Source organism: Neoarius graeffei, chromosome 8 (genome assembly GCF_027579695.1).
Source record: "Neoarius graeffei isolate fNeoGra1 chromosome 8, fNeoGra1.pri, whole genome shotgun sequence".
Classification (NCBI taxonomy): Eukaryota; Metazoa; Chordata; class Actinopteri; order Siluriformes; family Ariidae; genus Neoarius; species Neoarius graeffei.
The window spans coordinates 67,983,338-68,001,678 of record NC_083576.1 but is presented as its reverse complement, the minus strand read 5'-3'; the positions used below and the strand labels follow the sequence as shown (position 1 = coordinate 68,001,678).

Sequence of the window (18,341 nt, the reverse complement as noted above, 5' to 3'; positions counted from 1 at the left end):
AAAGAGGGCGCTCTGGAAGAGCTAAGAAGGTTGTTGCTGCTGTTATTGGGATGTGCAGTTCAGGTAACATTCCTTTATGCCTTTAACATCCACATACATCTACATAAATACTAAAAAAAGAGTTCACAGTTAATTTATAAAACAAATGAACTGATACGATATGTATCTTTGTGCTTGTTGTGGCCAGTGTGAGACGAAGCAAACGTTCATTCAGCAGATCCAGTCACTCAACATTGAGACACAGGCAGAGCTTGCTTTCTGTATACAGGAGGTCAGTCTTCCATAACACCAGATTTTATATCATACTAGAGCCCATATATTTTTGTGTGCTTGTTCAGCACATTATTTGTTCGTAAGATGAGCAGTACTAGCCTGTTTAAATCCGAATAAAGTTCCACTGATGGAAACATATACAAACATTGAAATATTACCAAAAATTAAGCACAGTAAATAATACGGTTGCAATGGTAACTCACTCTGAAGATTTGTAATGTAATGATGCAAATGTATTTCTTCACTATCCATATATAACTTCTCTGCATGTTGAGGGTTTTTTAAATATTGAGATAGTTGATGATATTTAATGTTTTAGCATGTGAAAGTTAGGCCTCCAGACATTTAAAACTCATGTGAAACATAAATCCTGGCTTGAGCATTCACTGGAATTCATTAGGTGATTCAGAAAAACACCTTAAAAATATTTGTCCAGAGATATTGGACATATACACATATATTGTGCAAAAGGCTTAGGCATCCTTTTTTTTAAATACAAACTTTTTTATAGATTTCTATTTTATGACTTCTACATTATCGAGTCAGTACTAAAGCACTTGAGTCCAAACGTTCATTTTCCAGCACAAAATTAAATGTTACAGAAAAAACGTTTGTATCTGAGCAGCATATTCCATAAGAGAGCACTTTTCAGATTAAAAAAAGAAAACATAATGAAGGCTACTGGGTTTTGCTGCAAAATTAAGAAGTGAGTGTGACCGTAAAAGTGTCCAGAAGAACTGTGGCTGGTTCTGCAAGATGCTCAGTAAAACCTACAGCTCATTTCCTTATAAAACTGCACTCATTGTACCAGAGACTACTATTTTTTTTAAAGCAAACGGTTGACTCCCACCAAATATTGATTTTATTTCATTTATTATGGCTTACTGCTGTTTTTAAATGTTGAAACATTTCATTTCATTATTTTTGAAGCCATTTTTCATCTACAGTCTTTCTTTATATGTGCCTAAGATGTTTGCACAGTACTGTGTATATATATATATATCCATATGTCATATACTGACTGGAACCTTTAACTGCACCGTCGCTAACCCAGTGATGTTTTATCTTAACTTTGATCTTTTGCAGGTGACTCAGGACCCAAGCACAGTCCTGCCACTGCAATATGGAGAGATGTGTGCACTGGATGGGCTGGAATTACATACACTGCTTGGTTCCCTTGCCCGGCAGATCCAAAGCCTTCTTGCTCAGAGAGACACACATCTAGAGGTGAGAGAGAGAGAGAGAGAGAGAGAGAGAGAGAGAGAGAGAGAGAGAGAGAGAGAAAACCCCACTGCCCTCTCCTAGACACAGCTTAATGTTCAATATGATGGATTGTCTAGCACAGACTAGCCTTATTCTCATGCAAAAAAAAAAAAAAGTGTACTGACAACTGACAGGTTAAGACAGCTGGTAATATCTGTTTTGCAAACAGTGAAATGCTCTTAAGGTTCTTGACACTGTCAAGGGAGTTACTCTTAAATATGTCCAATACTCTTTGCTTAGACTGACGTTAAAGCTTCAAACCTGTCAGAGAAAGTAGAAATATGGTAATTTTCATTAAACTGTGATAAGTATTTACTCAGTCAGTCGGTTTCAATGCCCAAACTGATAATCACATCATCAGTTTTTCATTGGCTAATCAAACACAAGGTACACCACCACTCTTGCCGGAACAGTTGGGGGTTAGGTGCCTTGGGCACTTAAGCCAGTCCTGCTGGTCCAGGGAATCGAACCAGCAACCTTTTGGTCCTAAAGCGGTTTCTCTAACCATTAGGCCATGGCTTCCCCTTATTTAAGTATTTACTAGGGATGGGATATTCCTCTAAATCTGTTACAGACACACTTTAACTATCCCACTCAGAGAGGATGGATTAGGAAGAGAAGCGGTATAACCAGTCAACATTCAGAAATTAAGATTTCACTAAACAAACAATGTGAATTTCATCTTTCTGCAGTGATTGTTTCTCATTTGGGGCACACTTTTAAAGATTACTAATACCCTCTGACTAGTTTGATCCTAAACTGGTATTTTTCTGTTTGAAAGAAATACAACTGCATTTCGTGTGTGTGCAGCCAGCTATCATGTAACTGAGTGCCTGCTGAGCAGCACTAAACACAATGTTACATGGTTTTACAGAAGTGAGCAGGCTATCATTCCCGTTATTAGAATAAATATACTCAGTCTTAATTTCACTGACCGTCTTTGTCCCACTGTATGATTTTCAGAGAATAGCAGAGCTGAGTGTGCAGTGTGAGTCTCTTTCATCCCCCACATCGCCCCCTATGGGCCCCTGGCACAATGTTCCTGAGGGACTGTCCATCCAACTGGCAGATAGCAAAGCCAAACTACGCAGACTCAAACAGGAACTGTGAGTGTATCGTTGTATGTGGATGTATGCAAGTTTACATTAATGTCTTTGAGTGCAAGAAAATGTATTCATTTTATGCCAAGTTGATGTGTGAAAATGTTCATGAGCTACTAAAAATGAGCTTAATATACCAGAAAGAAAAAAAAAATCAGCGCTGTGTAGTAACATCCTGGCATAATTCTCAGGGAGGATAAAGAAGATCAATTAATCGATTATAAGCAAGAAATACAAACTATGGAAGAGGAACTAAAGAAACTGCAGTGTGAGGTGAGCTCTACAGTAACAAAATTGTTGTTTTTTTTGTAATTTGTCATGTACTGAGCACTGTAAGTGATTATTGTCCTATTATAGCACATCCTGTTTTCTTTTTTGGAACATCCACAAAACAAGTTAGTTCATGTTAACACTTACAGTGTGTTATAACAGCTATACACACTCATTAACTCTGTCCTGAAGTTACAGCTTTTCCACTGACCAGTTAGCTCACTGTGATGTTTTTTACTGTGTGTGGTGGGTCAGAACCGAGCACTGCAGGGTGAAGTTCGTGTCAGCCGGAATCTGCGAGATGAAGTGGACTGTCTACGTGAGCGTGCAAGCAAAGCAGAGCAGCTACAGATGGAGCTGAAGACTTGTACACATCGTCTGCGTAACATGGAGCTCTACCGCACTCAACTGAAGGTAAACACACTGGCACTAACACGGTGGAACAAAGCTCATGAAGGTTGAATATGCCCACTAGAAAAGGCAGGTCTTGAAAATAAAGACATTTTGTCATCCAAGGGACCATTAACAAATTGGTGATGGTTAGCAGGCAGAAAACAGGGCAGCACAGTGGTTAGCACTCTCACCTCACAGCGAGAAGGTTCCAGGTTTGAACCTCATGGCTGACGAGGCGCCTTTCTGTGTGGAGTTTGCATGTTCTCCCTGTGTCTGCTTGGGTTTCCTCCAGGTTCTCCAGTTTCCCCCAAAGTCCAAAAATATGCAGTTAGGATAACTGGCTACTCTACAATGTCCATAGCCTGGTTGGTCTCCTCAGTTGTCTCAGCCCACTGAGCCACTGTGGACAGGCCCCTGGGTCTAAAGACTAGGGTTGGCTTGCATGTGCTGACTCTCACATCAAAAACACGTAGCACAGATGGGAACTTGCTACCTTCTCATCCATCTTTGAAATTGAAGAAACTGGCACACACACCAGAAGACATCAAACTTTTCAGCACTTCCCAATCCATACTGCTCATGCATGAACGCACTAACAGTGTATTGAAGTCATTAATTGGATTGCCTATTTTAATTGACTTACTTGTATGTTTCCATTACTTCAAATTTTTTAATTAGCTTTCCTTCAAAATCATAAATTAAAAGCAAAAAAAAGGCTTGGTTTTGCCTGGTTTCTAGTGTCTCATTAGATTTTAGTAAGATAACCCATTTCATTTAATAGCTATTTCAACATTTAGATTGTAGTAAGACTCCCTCCCCCCAAAAAATAAAATAAAATAAAATAAATAAAATAAATAAAATTGTAAAGTGACCTTGGGTGTGAGAAAGGCGCCATACAAATTGAACTGATTACATTATTATATTATTATTAAGATAACCCACTTCATTTAATAACGATTTCAACATTTAGATTTTTTTTTTTTTAGATTTATTACAGGTCAGAATAGGAGAGACTTAAGAGGAGAGCTGTAACCATGTCTGACAATATGAGTAACAGCACAGAGGGAAAAGACTTGTTCTGTCAGTGCCTTTAACTTAATATTAGCTTGGTATTCCGTTAATATTAACAGCAATGTACACAGTAACCTGTGTTGTAAATTATGATGGCCCTAAAGATTTTTGGTGTGACTTAACCTTATATGCAAAACAGTTGCATTTTATGTTTGTAATGGTCAAGGATTCTTTTGAAACAGTTACAACTGCGCTCCGAAACTATTTCAGTCAGCCATGAAACATTAATTTCAAATTCTGAAAACTTTGACAGACTCAAGGTATGGAGGTATTTTAGGTATGGAGGTATTTTATCTTCATCACGTTCAATTTCTTATGGAATAAATAGGCCAGGCAGCACGGTGGTGTAGTGGTTAGCACTGTCGCCTCACAGCAAGAAAGTACTGGGTTCGAGCGCAGCGGCCGGCGAGGGCCTTTCTGTGTGGAGTTTGCATGTTTTCCCCGTGTCTGTGTGGGTTTCCTCCAGGTGCTCCGGTTTCCCCCACAGTCCAAAGACATACAGGTTAGGTTAATTGGTGGCTCTAAATTGACCGTAGGTGTGAATGTGAGTGTGAATGGTTGTTTGTCAGCCCTGCGATGACCTGGCGACTTGTCCACGGTGTACCCCGCCTCTCGCCCATAGTCAGCTGGGATAGGCTCCAGCTTGCCTGCGACCCTGCACAGGATAAGCGGCTACAGATAATAGATGGATGGATAAAGAGGCCACTTTGGAAAGGCATAAATCTTAGGGATTACCCAATTTTGCACAGATACTATGAGTTTTCTTGCATTTGTTTAGCCAAGAAAACCAAGTAAATTTATGCTCAGCTCATGGATAATCAGTGCTTAACCTTTTTTTTTTGTTAGAAAATACAGACCTACATTCAGGTAGCTAGTGTGATTAAGGCTCTATATTGTCCCCTACAGGAGCAGCAGCAGTACTGCGCTTCACTACAGGAGAACAAGGCCCTACTGGAGGAGCAACTGGAGGATGCACGAGCCCGATGTTCAGCCCTACGCGAACTGGAAAAAGACAACCTTTTGCTCAGACAGAAACTCATGGACATGGAGGCGGTATGAGAGTTCTGCGGATCTCTTTAATCAGATGTTTATTGAATAGAAATGTTAAATATAGTAATGAATAAGTGGCACCCATAATGAATAGTTTCAGTAGGAAGGAGGAAGCTGTCTCTGTGTGCGCGCGTGTGTGTGTGTGTGTATGGGAACAAGTGTGTACGAGTGTCTGTGTGTGTTTGTGTATGCGTAGGAGCGGGATGTGGAGAGGCAGAGGGTCGACGAGCTGCTGGAGATGAATATGAGTTTGCAGATGGATCTGAAGCGCCCATCTTATTCTGCTGATGTCACACAGAAAATGACTCATCCTCATGTTCTCTACTCGGAGCTGGAATCTGATGAAGAGTTTCAGGAGCCTAAAACCCCTGAGGATCATGGTGACCATAAGCACATGTCACTTGACCACCATACCACTTTCTAATTTAGTGCCATGACTTCATGCCAAATATTAATTCCTCACGGATAGCAGATTTCTTTTTCATTGCCCCTCCATAATCTCTTTTTCCTTTCCCCAATACTACTTAGAAGTGGACCTGAAGCCACTGAGTGTAGAGGTGGATGAGGCATCCTCACTAAGGCTTCTGGGAGCTGAGAATGAAAATGCAGAACTGAGGAGACGATTGGAGCAGCTGCAAGCCGAGCAAGAGGTTAGGGTTAAAATTTGACCAAGTAGGTTAGTTTGGCCAGTTAGCACTGTCGCCTCACAGCAAGAAAGTTCTGGGTTTGAACCTTGTAGTCGACTGGGGCCTTTCTGTGTGCCATTTGCATGTTCTCCTCGTGCCTATGTGGATTTCCTCCAGGTGCTCCAGTTTCCTCCAACTTTCCAAAGACTTGTGGAGTAAGTCAACTGCCTACTCTAAATTGCCCATAGATGTGAATGTGAGTGTGAATGGTTGTTTGGTTCTGTGTTAGCCCTGTGATAGATTGGCAGCCTACCCAAGGTGTACCCTGCCTCTTGCCCAAAATCAGCTGGGATTGGCTACAGCTACCTCCACAACCCTGATGGATAAGCGTTATAGAAAACGGATGGCTGGATCTGCAAATCCATATTTACATGAATATAATCTCCATCCATTATCCATAACCGCTTATCCTGTACAGGGTCACGGGCAAGCTGGAGCCTATCCCAACTGACTATGGGTGAGAGGCGGGGTACACCCTGGACAAGTTGCCAGATCATCGCAGGGCTGACACATAGAGACAAACAACCATTCACACTCACATTCACACCTACGGTCAATTTAGAGCCACCAATTAACCTAACCTGCATGTCTTTGGACTGTGGGGGAAACCGGAGCACCCGGAGGAAACCCACGCAGACGCGGGGAGAACATGCAAACTCCACACAGAAAGGCCCCAGTCAGCCACTGGGCTCGAACCCAGAACCTTCTTGCTGTGAGGCGACAGTGCTAACCCCTACACTACCGTGCCGCCCATGAATATAATCTGAATTTGAGAAATTTACACTTGGCGAATTAAGAACTTTTATGCTACATTTATGAATCTCAGTTCTTCATTCTCAAATGTTATCTCAGGTTTGTGTTATAAAATTTTTTTTTAAAAAATCAGCTCTGCATTCATGTATGATTATTTTTGACAAGAATTTAACTCCATTACAGCTTTTCTGTTTGAAACCTCAGCACCAGTTTGTCTAGTTGACAGACATTTGAATTACAAATATTTAATTACGGAGCATGCTGTAATTGCAGGTTGTCAGCAATCATTTGCCTCCAGATGACGATGTCACGATTAAACACTCCAGGCATGAATACCAAAGAACTCTTACATATAATTTGTAACATTTGCAAAGTAACACTAAAAATATGTGTAATGACAGACATGATCATATTAAGCTTTAATTTAAGAACATGCTTTTTTTTTTTGGTAGTACACCAGTAATGATCCTTGACCAGTGTATCAAATACAAGATTCACACCCACTGACTGTGCTAAGAAAAGTCTGGCAGGGGTAAAGCACACACGTTAAGTCTTCAGTGTGACAGATAATGAACTAAGGCTCATAAAAGATAATTGGCAATTTGTTCTGAGCTGGGGAATGCAATTATTTTTTATGGACAGTTATTGACGATAACTTTTGTGTATGTCAGATGAGTTTGCTGAACTACTAAAGGTGGTTGATGATCTTTGATAGTTGTTAGATAACATCAGTAGCAACATGCATAATTGGCTTTGAGTCTAATCTGACCACTCACCTTGGTTTCCTCACTGTGTTGATGATAACGAGATGTTGAACTTGTGTTGGCTGCAGACGAACTCTCCTGAGGTGACTGAGGCTCTTCAGAGACAGACAGACAGACTCAAACAACTGGAAGAAAAGCACCAGAATACCCTCAGAGAGGTAAGAAACTTCACACAACAAATAAACAGGCTGCCCACACTACAGAGTTGTTTTGATTTTGTTTGCATTGCTGCTTTTGGGCTTCGGGTCTCAGTTTTGTTTTTTCTGCCAACTGTCAGTTTCAGAACCTGAAGAATGAAAATACTATTCTAAAGAGAAGCCTTGAAGAGCTGGAGAAAATCAGGCTCCAAGAAAAGCAGAAAGAGAGTTCAGCTGGAGAGGTGGAGAGAGAGATCCCAAGAGGAGAGTGTGAAGGAAAAGACATGGGAAAAGAAGAGGAGGCAGATAAAAGGGAGAAGAGAAAAAGGGAGATGATGAGAGTGCAGAGGGAGGATGGAGAAGGAGAGGAAGTCCTCCTCAGAGAGAAAAAAGAGGAGACCAAAAATGATACAGAGACAAAAGAAAGAGGAGAAGCAGAAGGAGAGAAATGGTCAGGGACAGGTATAGATAAAACTGAAAACATGGCACCAAAGGAGGAAAGCAAATCAAATGATCAGATACCTACACAAAAAGGAAAACAAGAAGTAGTAGTGAGAGAGATGGAGATAGAGGTGGATAAGCTCCACAAGGAGATCCATGCTCTATCCACTCAGCTGCAGCAGGCGGTGGAGGAGGCAGATCAGCAGGCAAATCTTGTCCAAGAGCTGCAATCCAAACTGGGAGAGCAGACAAAGAAGACTTGGGAGACGGAGCAGAAACTGGCTCTTCTGGAAGTTGAGAGCCAGAGACTGAGGAAAGCAGCAGAGAGTCTCACAGAGGCCAGGAAACAGATAGAGGTATCAGAGAATTTACCACTGGATGGTTATTATACAAAACAGTATTAATTATGTGCACATCTGGCTAGAAAGAGAACCAGTATCCAAAAATGAAAAATACGACCACACACTAATTTACACTTGATACTGATTCTGACATATGAGGTCACTTTTCAAACCAATAATGGCAGGTCTAACACGATGATGATCACTCACCTATACATATGACCCATATGAGTCACCTAAACCATATTAGTCACCATATTAGTCATATTGGATAGTGGCATGTGATTAAAAACCCCAAATACAGAATAAACCTTGACATCAAATAAAATGTATAATGTAAAAGCTCACCCTGAAACACATTAGATGTTTATATTGGGTTATCTTTCATGGACTCAAAGATCCAGAATGCAGTGCAGCTATATAATACAGTTGACCTGAGTTACGACAGAGACCCAGCTCAGCTAGTTTGGGATACATGAGATAATAAGCATAATGGTGTTTCTGGCAGTATTAGGAAGAAATCTGAAACTTTGGAAGCTGATCTGTTTGTCTAGAATGTGCAGATGAAAAGCTGAGAGAGCTGGATAGACAAAAGCAATTAAGCACTGCTGCATCAATCTCTTTAGGGAGCTGAATCCATTTTTCTTTACGTTGTGCGTAATCTAGGAAACTTTCAAAATGAAAACAGACCAAATTGTTGAAAGACTTTAAAGCCAAACATTCTATTCCGTAACTTGGTGTAGTGCTGTCTCCTAACAGCAAGAAGGTTCTGGGTTCAAACCTCGCAGCTGACTGGGGCCTTTTTGTGTGGAGTTTACATGTTCTCCTTGTGCCTGTGTGGGTTTCCTCCGGGTGCTCTAGCTTCCTCCAACAGTCCAAAGACGTGTAGATTAGGTCAACTGCCTACTCTAATGCCGCTTTTCCACTACAAACGCGGCTGAGTCGGGCTGAGCCGTGGCGTGCTGAGTCGAGCCGAGCGGGGCTGTTGGAGTTGCATTTCGACTACAACCGCGCTGAACCGTGCTGGCTGGAAGTGGGTGGACACATTGGGTGGAGTTAGCGAAAGTGGGTGGACGTCACGTGATGTCGTTAAGCAGCGCAAACAGTGACATCAGTGAGCTTTTAAGCGGTAGTCTCACGACCCGAATACTAAACAATAAACATGGAGGACATGGAGTCATTAGTGTTGCTGGTCTTGGTGCTGTGGCTTGTTGTCACCGACAACGCCAACAGATACTGGCAAGAGCGTATAGATGAGGCGAGGCGCATAAGGCTTCAGAAATTCTCGTAATTCTCCTTCTTCCGGGTTTACGGTGTTTACAGATCCCAGCGTGCTCGCGGGGCGTGTGTGGGCATGTGAGGACACTCCTCCTGACCAATCAGTGCACAGGGGAGTGTCTGCTCACGCCCCCAGCCCCACTCCGCTTTGGCTTGCTTCAGCCCCACTCCAAAACGGTGCGAGTTTTAGGGGCTAAGCAGGGCTGAAGCGTGCGGAGTCGTGCTGCTCTGAGGTAGTCGAAACGCGAGCCATGTCAGGCTGAAGCGAGCTGAAGCGAGCTGAGTCGTGCTGTTCTTTGGTAGTCGAAACGCGAGCCGTGCCGGGCTGAAGTGAGCTGAAGCGAGCTGAAGTGAGCTGAAAAAGGGTAGTGGAAAAGGGCCATTAATTGCCCAAAGGTGTGAATGTGAGGGTGAATGGTTGTTTGTCTGTGTGTTAGCCCTGTGATAGACTGGTGACCTTCCCAGGGATTACTCCGCCTCTCACCCAAAGTCAACCGAGATTGGCTCTAGCTTCCCCCGCGACTGTGATAGATAACTGGTATTGCTGGGTTTCACGTGACGTCACATCCGCCTCATTAGTTATTCAAAACTTTAGCTGGTGGTCTACCAAAGCTCAGTTGATAAAGCGTTTGTACGGAGAAGGTGCATTGCTCGCATGAAAAATGCCTCACGCTTGCATTGTTTTAGGTTGTTTGAATCGATCAAACCATGAAACTGATAAAAGTTTCTTCAGGGTTCCCCGTGAGCTAATAAAAAAGGGTGAACAAACACAGGATTTCACAAAAAGACGTCGAGAAAGGTGGCTTTTGAACTTCTCACTGAAATCGAAGGGAGCCGAGTCGAAGCATGCTCGAGTTTGCAGTGATCACTTGGTGAAAGGTTTGTATCTCCCTCTCAGCTACGTCCTTAGTGTTTTCCAAGTACTTTTCTTGCTATGTGTTGTTGTTTTACGGTACATTTTTTAGTCACGAAGCGCTAAAGTCCCCAGCTGTTTCTTTGTTTACTCCCCACAAAGTCCATATGCATGAAGGTCGTGACAAAATTCTTCCCCAGCCGTACAGTTACAATGCGCCGTGATCACTTCTCCGTCTTGTTTAACTAAGATCCAGGTCTTTAAAGGGGTTTCTGACGATCTTTGTGAATGATTTACCTGAGAGATAAGAGCCAACACAAGTGAGAATCAAGCGAACTGTTGTTTGTTTACACTTCAACTTGCAGCGCTTTGTTGTAAAGACGCAAACGAAAAGCTTAAAAAAAAAATACTTACACGGGCAAAAACAATACAGGATTCATTCGGCAGCGACTTGATCCCGAGATCCTTTACCCAGCCACGTACAAAAACGTTGTAAGCCTCCGTACTCTTCCACGCTTTCATCTGTTTTGCGGTGTAGAAGGACGTCTGCAACACCAGACAGTTCGAGATGTCAGGGAACTCGACTGAAGGGTAGTTTTCAAGATCGTATGACAAATCCTTCTTTCCCAGACTGTAGGGGTCGATTCCACTGCACACAGCAATCTCCTGAATATATCTAAAGCGAGCTGTGGCTTCTAGATTACGAGCGTACTCTGATAAGTTATTGCTAGTTGTTTGCACTACGGCAGCCATTTAGACCACCAACTATTTCACTTCCGGTAAAACCGCTAAGAAAAGTCACATGACTGAAACCCAGCAATAGATAATGAATAGATGGATGGATATTTTTCAGCAGTTACATACCAGTGTTTATTTGCTAGATTTTGCAGTGTGAATCCATGCACCAAGAGGAGGAGCTGATGCGTCTACGCAGTCAAACAGAGCTGCAGAAGATGGAGGCCGCAGTTATTCCTCAGCTAGAGGGAGAGAGAGCTGTACTGGAGAGGGAGAGAGAAACCCTCAAGGCTACCATAGATTCTCTTCGGGCTTCAGTGCGCAAGGTGAGGGTGCACACCAATAAAACTTTAATCAGTGTCACTTTAGAGCTGTAAAAACCCATGTTTATTAGCTTCATTTATATTTAATTGTAGGTCAAAAAATCAAAGGTAGATTAGATGATAAAAAAATTAAAAGTTACTTATTGAAGGCTAATTAAACATGCTGTGACAATTTTCACAATGTGCAAATTTTTACATAAGGATTTAAAAATTTAAAATGCTTTATAATGTTTATGATGATTTTATTTGTTGTAATAATTTGAGCTTTGAGAATTTAAGTTCTTCACTTCTTGACATTTTAAAGGGTGATCAGCTTGAGTTGACCAATCAAACTCTGAAGGCAGAGCTTGAACGTTTAGGCCGGAGCTTGGACTCTGCCCATCGACGAGAGGAGGAGCTAGAAGCTGAGCTGAGGGAATCCGGCCTTGAGATCGAATCTCTAAGCAAGAGACGGGATGAGGCCATGCTGGAGGTTACACGATTCGAGCAGGAGAAGGAGGTGTGTCAATCTGAGCTGGACAGTCAACGGCGTGAGCAGAGACAGAAGGAGCGTGAAATGGCCAGACTCCGGCAGCAGCTGGAGAGCACTGCCTCGGCCCTGGAACATGGCAACCAGAGGGCCTGCAGCCTGGAGCTCCAGCACAGGTTCAGACCCCGATTACTATAGTAGTACTACTACTACTACTACTAATAATAATAATAATAACCATGTTTATTTAAATAACTTCATTATTGCAATTCAGAAATATGTTAGAACAGGGGCCATCAAAGATTAAGCAGGTTGAAACCTGTACTGTAAAATAAATTCACAGGACCTCTGAATTTATGAATGTAGCAGACCTTCCTGTCTTTACAAATTTTGCAAATGAACTCCACATTTTAAGATCACCCAAAATAAAGAAAAAGAGCATTCTTCTCCCCCCCCCAAAAAAATCGTACATAAGCCGATCAGCATGTGAATCTGGAATGACTAAGGCCCTGTTTACATTATTTCGAATCAGCGGATCATCAGATTAACGTTTTTAAAACGATTCGCGTACACACACAAAATTTCTGTGCCCGCAACAAAACCGTTCCCCGTGCACACAGCAACGCCAATACATGGATACGCTAATCACATGACTAATTAGACGGCACGTCACATGATCCCAGTGCATATCGGGCATGCGCAAGTCACTCACCACTTGCAAGTGGAAGGATGCCAGTCTGTTATCGGCGGTACTGGTACTACAATGACGCCTTTTTTACACCGTGTATGGCCTTCGTGTTTATGCTAGAAGGATCCAACAGTGTTCGGTACACTCTTCACCTCGCAGAACGGCCGTTTTTTGCGATTACAACAAGACTATTTAGTGCTATGGTAACCAACACACTTCCTGTATTGCTCATTCACTTAATGACTTCCTCAACACACTTCCTGTATTGCTCATTCACATGACCAATGTGGCATGACTAATGCCAGCGAATCAGGAAGGTGAATGTCACAGTGACATTGACCAATGACGACGTCAGCTAGAGCTCAGCACTGCGTTTCCTCGTTCCTCAATGTTTACACAGCACCGGATCAGATACGTACTGGGTTGAATACGTGGGCCCTGGCGGATTCAAACTGTTCTGCCTGTGGAGTCGTTTTCCGGCGTTTTAATGTGCACGGACAGTGCATCCGCAACGAAAACGATACGGATACGGTCTAATGTAAACACCACCTAACAAGTAAGGCACGTGCTGTGAACTCCCTGATATTAACGACACTCTGGAAGCTCCGCCCCTTCCTAACATTTCACATTAGTCTTTTGTCTTCCCACTTGAAAGATTTAAGGTTTCCAGGGCCTTTGGAGGAAACACTGCCCCAAAACATAACAGAACTTCTACCATATTTTACAGTTGGGATTGGGTTCTTTTCATTATAGCTATCTTTCTTTTTATGCCAAACCCACCTTAACTGTTTATTGCCAAAAAGCTTCATTTTTTTTCATCAGACCTTAGAATACGGTTTCAGTCAAAATTGTCGTAGCCTTTAGCAAACATCAGGTGCTTACATTTATGGTTAACTGACAGAAAAAAACTTTTTTTTTCTGGCAAACCTTCCAAGTAATCTGTTGGCATGGAGGTGGCATCTGATGGTGGTTTTGGAGACTTGGAAACCCCAAGATTTTACTTTTTCTTGTAAATCACCAGCAGTGATCCTTGGGGCTTTTTTTTTTGCCTCTCTTACCCTCCTCCTCACTGTCTGTGAGGGCAAAATAAACTTGGCTCCTCTTCCAGGCAAATTTTTAACAGTTCCAGTTGATGTCCACTTTTTTTTTATTATTATTGCCCTAACTGTAGCAATGGGCATTTTCAGGCAAGTAGTTTTTTTTTTAATAACCATTCTCTGACTTATGACGGTCAACACACTTTTCCCTCATTTGATTTGTGTGTTCTCTTATCTTTCCCATGTTGATGGATGATGAAGGGAATTTGGCCTCTGTGTCACCTCATATTTGTACCCCAGTTAATCAGGAAGTCATGGATTATAGTTTGAAAGTTCCTACACACTCCAATCAACACAAAAATGTACTATTTAAATGGGAAGCATGCTTCAATTACAATGTGTTCACAATAATTTCCTGGGGTGCCAGTAATAGTGACACATGTTTAGTTGAACATAATTATTTCTTGATGAGGGATTTGTTTTTCTCTGAATAAATTTAATTCAAGTAAAGGTTGGATTTTCTCATGTTTTTTTTTCAGTGAGAGATGAAGCTACTTCACCAAAAGATGGATTTTTTCTAACCCTTTTAACTAACCTTTGCAAGGGGTGCCAATAATCGTGGGCAGCACTGTATATCCCACCTTTTGACAGGTGCCATTGTAATGGGATGTACAATGTTATTCACTTCATCTGTCAGTGGTTTTAATGTTATGGCTGATCAGTGCAAAGAGCTCTAAAATTACAAACCACTGTGCTCATTAAGATCCACTGTATTGCAGAAACACAGACTCAAGTTTCTCCTCACTCCATTTTTCTGTAGACGGGTATGCCAGGAACTTGCCCAGCTTAAAGAGACCTGCATCCAACTGGAGGAACTGCAGAAGGAAAACCAACAACTGAATGCATTAAATGCTGAGAACAGCACACAGATCACCTCTCTAACACAGGTCTCATCAATATATTTCTCATTTTAAATATTTTACTCACTTTTGTGGTGGAGGTACAGTGGTGCTTGAAAGTTTGTGAACCCTTTGGAATTTTCTATATTTTTGCATATGACCTAAAACATCATCAGATTTTCATACAAGTCCTAAAAGTAGATAAAGAGAACCCAGTTAAACAAATGAGACAAAAATATTATACTTGGTCACTTATTTATTGAGGAAAATGATCCAATATTACATATCTGTGAGTGGCAAAAGTATATGAACCTTTGCTTTTAGTATCTGGTGTGACCCCCTTGTACAGCAATAACTGCAACTAAACGTTTCCGGTAACTGTTGATCAGTCCTGCACACCGGCTTGGAGGAATTTTAGCCCATTCCTCCGTACAGAACAGCTTCAACTCTGGGATGTTTGTGGGTTTCCTCACATGAACTGCTCACTTCAGGTCCTTCCACAATATTTCGATTGGATTAAGGTCAGGACTTTGACTTGGCCCTTCCAAAACATTAACTTTATTCTTCTTTAACCATTCTTTGGTAGAAAGACTTGTATGCTTAGGGCTGTTGTTTTGCTGCATGACCCACCTTTTCTTGAGATTCAGTTCATGGACAGATGTCCTGACAGTTTCCTTTAGAATTCACTGGTATAATTCAGGATTCATTGTTCCATCAATGATGGCAAGCCGTCCTGGCCCAGATGCAGCAAAACAGGCCCAAACCATGATACTACCACCACCATGTTTCACAGATGGGATAAGGTTCTTATGCTGGAATGCAGTGTTTTCCTTTCTCCAAATATAAACCTTCTCATTTGAACCAAAACGTCCTATTTTCGTCTCATTTGTCCACAAAACATTTTTCCAATAGCCTTCTGGCTTGTCCACATGATCTTTAGCAAACTGCAGACGAGCAGCAATGTTCTTTTTGGAGAGCAGTGGCTTTCTCCTTGCAACCCTGCCATGCACACCATTGTTGTTCAGTATTCTCCTGATGGTGGACTCATGAAGATTAACATTAGCCAAGGTGAGAGAGGCCTTCAGTTGCTTAGAAGTTACCCTGGGGTCCTTTGTGACCTCGCTAACTAGTACACACCTTGCTCTTGGAGTGATCTTTGTTGGTTGACCACTCCTGGGGAGGGTAACAATGGTCTTGAATTTCCTCCATTTGTTCACAATCTGTCTGACTGTGGATTGGTGGAGTCCAAACTCTTTAGAGATGGTTTTGTAACCTTTTCCAGCCTGATGAGCATCAACAACACTTTTTCTGAGGTCCTCAGAAATCTCCTTTGCTCGTGCCAAGATACACTTCCACAAACATGTGTTGTGAAGATCAGACTTTGATAGATCCCTGTTCTTTAAATAAAACAGGGTGCCCACTCACACCTGATTGTCATCCCATTGATTGAAAACACCTGACTCTAATTTCACCTTCAAATTAACTGCTAATCCAAGAGATTCACATACTTTTGCCACTCACAGATATGTAATATTGGATCATTTTCCTGAATAAATAAATGACCAAGTGTAATTTTTTTGTCTCATTTGTTTAACTGGGTTCTCTTTATCTACTTTTAGGACTTGTGTGAAAATCTGATGATGTTTTAGGTCATATTTATTCAGAAATATAGAAAATTCTAAAGGGTTCACAAACTTTCAAGCACCACTGTAAATAAATTTGACTTGGCTTAATACCATATAGCAGATTTTATTGTCTTCTCTGCTCTAACACACCCACTTCAACACATTAAGAGCTGTAAATTCGCTGATTAGTTGAAGTGGGTGTGTTCGAGCACAGGAAAGAGTAAAATGTACAAGACAGATGGTACCTACTCCAGGACCAGGGTTAGGATGAGGGTTCACAAACTTTCAAGCACCACTGTTTGTGTTGCAATGGCTGTCCAAATAGCTATTTTCTTTTAGTTTTTTCTTATTTATTTGTTTATTTATTTTCCATTTTAGGAGTTAACCAGTGAGAGAGTGGAGTCAAAGAAGCTGACCAATCAGGTTGCTGAGTTAAACCAGTCACTTGAAGAGTTGGAAGGCAAGCTTAAAATGGCCACCTTACAACTTGCACAGGTGCAAATTGAACATGCCAGAGTAGTGTCAGAGCTCACTGACTCTCTCAGCAATTCAGGCACTGGGGTGACTGAAGATTCTAAATCAAACAGACAAAGTCCAGTGCAGAGAGGAAGTCCAGAGACAGCACATATCAGCTCTGGGGATCAGATCACGGACAGCCAGATCTTAGAACATGCTGCCATTGTTTCTTCTTCTGAGGGCACAAAAACCCCTGAAGATCAAAAAACTCTGAGTCCTGAAACCAACTGGCAGAGCCAACACCCTGTCAGTGAGAAAGTGATAAATTTGGAGAAGGAGGTTTGTATATGTATTTGTGTATGTCTATGATCACTTTTACAGGCACAGTAATAATATAATCTTTATTTGATTTCAACAATTACCAGGTTATTGAAATGGTCAGATAAACAGCAAAGGACAATGTATTATCTCATTAGACTTCAGAAATTGGATTACTAACTGTCGCGTGTACATTTCCCATTATTATATTACTGTCCGTATAAACGAGTTGCTTCCAGTTATCTCATTTATATATACAAGAAGCCTACACCAAGTGCTGCAGTTTATTTAGCTAAATAATGACGTTTGTCATAACTGCCTATCTATATAGTCCATCATAACAACATACTATCATATTGTAACTTCTCTGGTGATATACCCCGACCCCTGACCCTGTTATATCCCAGAATGCAGTGCTGCAGCGGGAACGGGAGGTATTGCTGTCACAATTGGCACAGTCACAGGCAGCTTGCACTCAGCTGCGAGAACAGCTGGACACATTGCAGCGTCACTCCATCAGCCTGCAAGAGAGCTGCTCTAAACTGCAGGATCTCAACACCAAACTACAGGTGCTTATGTGTACATGTGTGTGTGGTTGTGTAATTAACAGCTCTTTAAAGATCTTTTCCTTGGATGCCAAGCATACTCACTCTGACAGCTATCAGTGTGGTGGCAGCCATGCCCCCATCACATCTCCATCATGTCCCCAGTATGTCCTCATCAAGTCCCCATCATGACCCCAACACGTCTGCAGCATGTCCCCATTAAGGCATAGTCGGTGATTTTGGAGAAACCAGCAAGAGTAAGCTAGATTTTGAAAATATCCAACTGAAAAATCCCACCCCTCCCTTCAGTGCTCTCTCCAAAGCCATGCCTCGAAAACACATGAACGTGTACTGACTGATAATACTGCTGAAGTTAATGAACGAGAGCATGGGAAAGAGGAGCTCAGAACATTATTGTCATATCCAACTAACAAAATGCCGCCCCCCATTACAAACCACCCGTTACTAACCATCCAGTACTAAAACTGTCCTCTTCCATGTTGAAAGGTTGAAATTCAGCCCAACTTGTTTATCAAAATTATTTCTGAAGTTTCCACTCGAAATTCTGAGTTA

The 18,341-nt window shown here is 41.8% G+C and overlaps 1 protein-coding gene across 2 annotated transcripts in view; it reads left to right on the top strand.

The window, feature by feature from the left end:
- The window catches only part of ccdc88b (coiled-coil domain containing 88B), a 54,165-nt gene that overhangs the window by 12,708 nt on the left and 23,116 nt on the right, over positions 1-18,341 (top strand). For both annotated transcript variants that reach the window (XM_060928076.1, XM_060928075.1), the window contains 16 exons: positions 5-63; positions 188-271; positions 1,360-1,500; positions 2,500-2,642; positions 2,828-2,909; positions 3,162-3,320; positions 5,277-5,423; positions 5,617-5,800; positions 5,949-6,070; positions 7,692-7,781; positions 7,901-8,557; positions 11,555-11,734; positions 12,036-12,376; positions 14,746-14,872; positions 16,828-17,244; positions 17,631-17,792. In XM_060928076.1, coding sequence (XP_060784059.1) covers positions 5-63; positions 188-271; positions 1,360-1,500; positions 2,500-2,642; positions 2,828-2,909; positions 3,162-3,320; positions 5,277-5,423; positions 5,617-5,800; positions 5,949-6,070; positions 7,692-7,781; positions 7,901-8,557; positions 11,555-11,734; positions 12,036-12,376; positions 14,746-14,872; positions 16,828-17,244; positions 17,631-17,792 — 3,095 coding nt within the window. The remainder of the gene's footprint in view (positions 1-4; positions 64-187; positions 272-1,359; positions 1,501-2,499; positions 2,643-2,827; positions 2,910-3,161; positions 3,321-5,276; positions 5,424-5,616; positions 5,801-5,948; positions 6,071-7,691; positions 7,782-7,900; positions 8,558-11,554; positions 11,735-12,035; positions 12,377-14,745; positions 14,873-16,827; positions 17,245-17,630; positions 17,793-18,341) is intronic.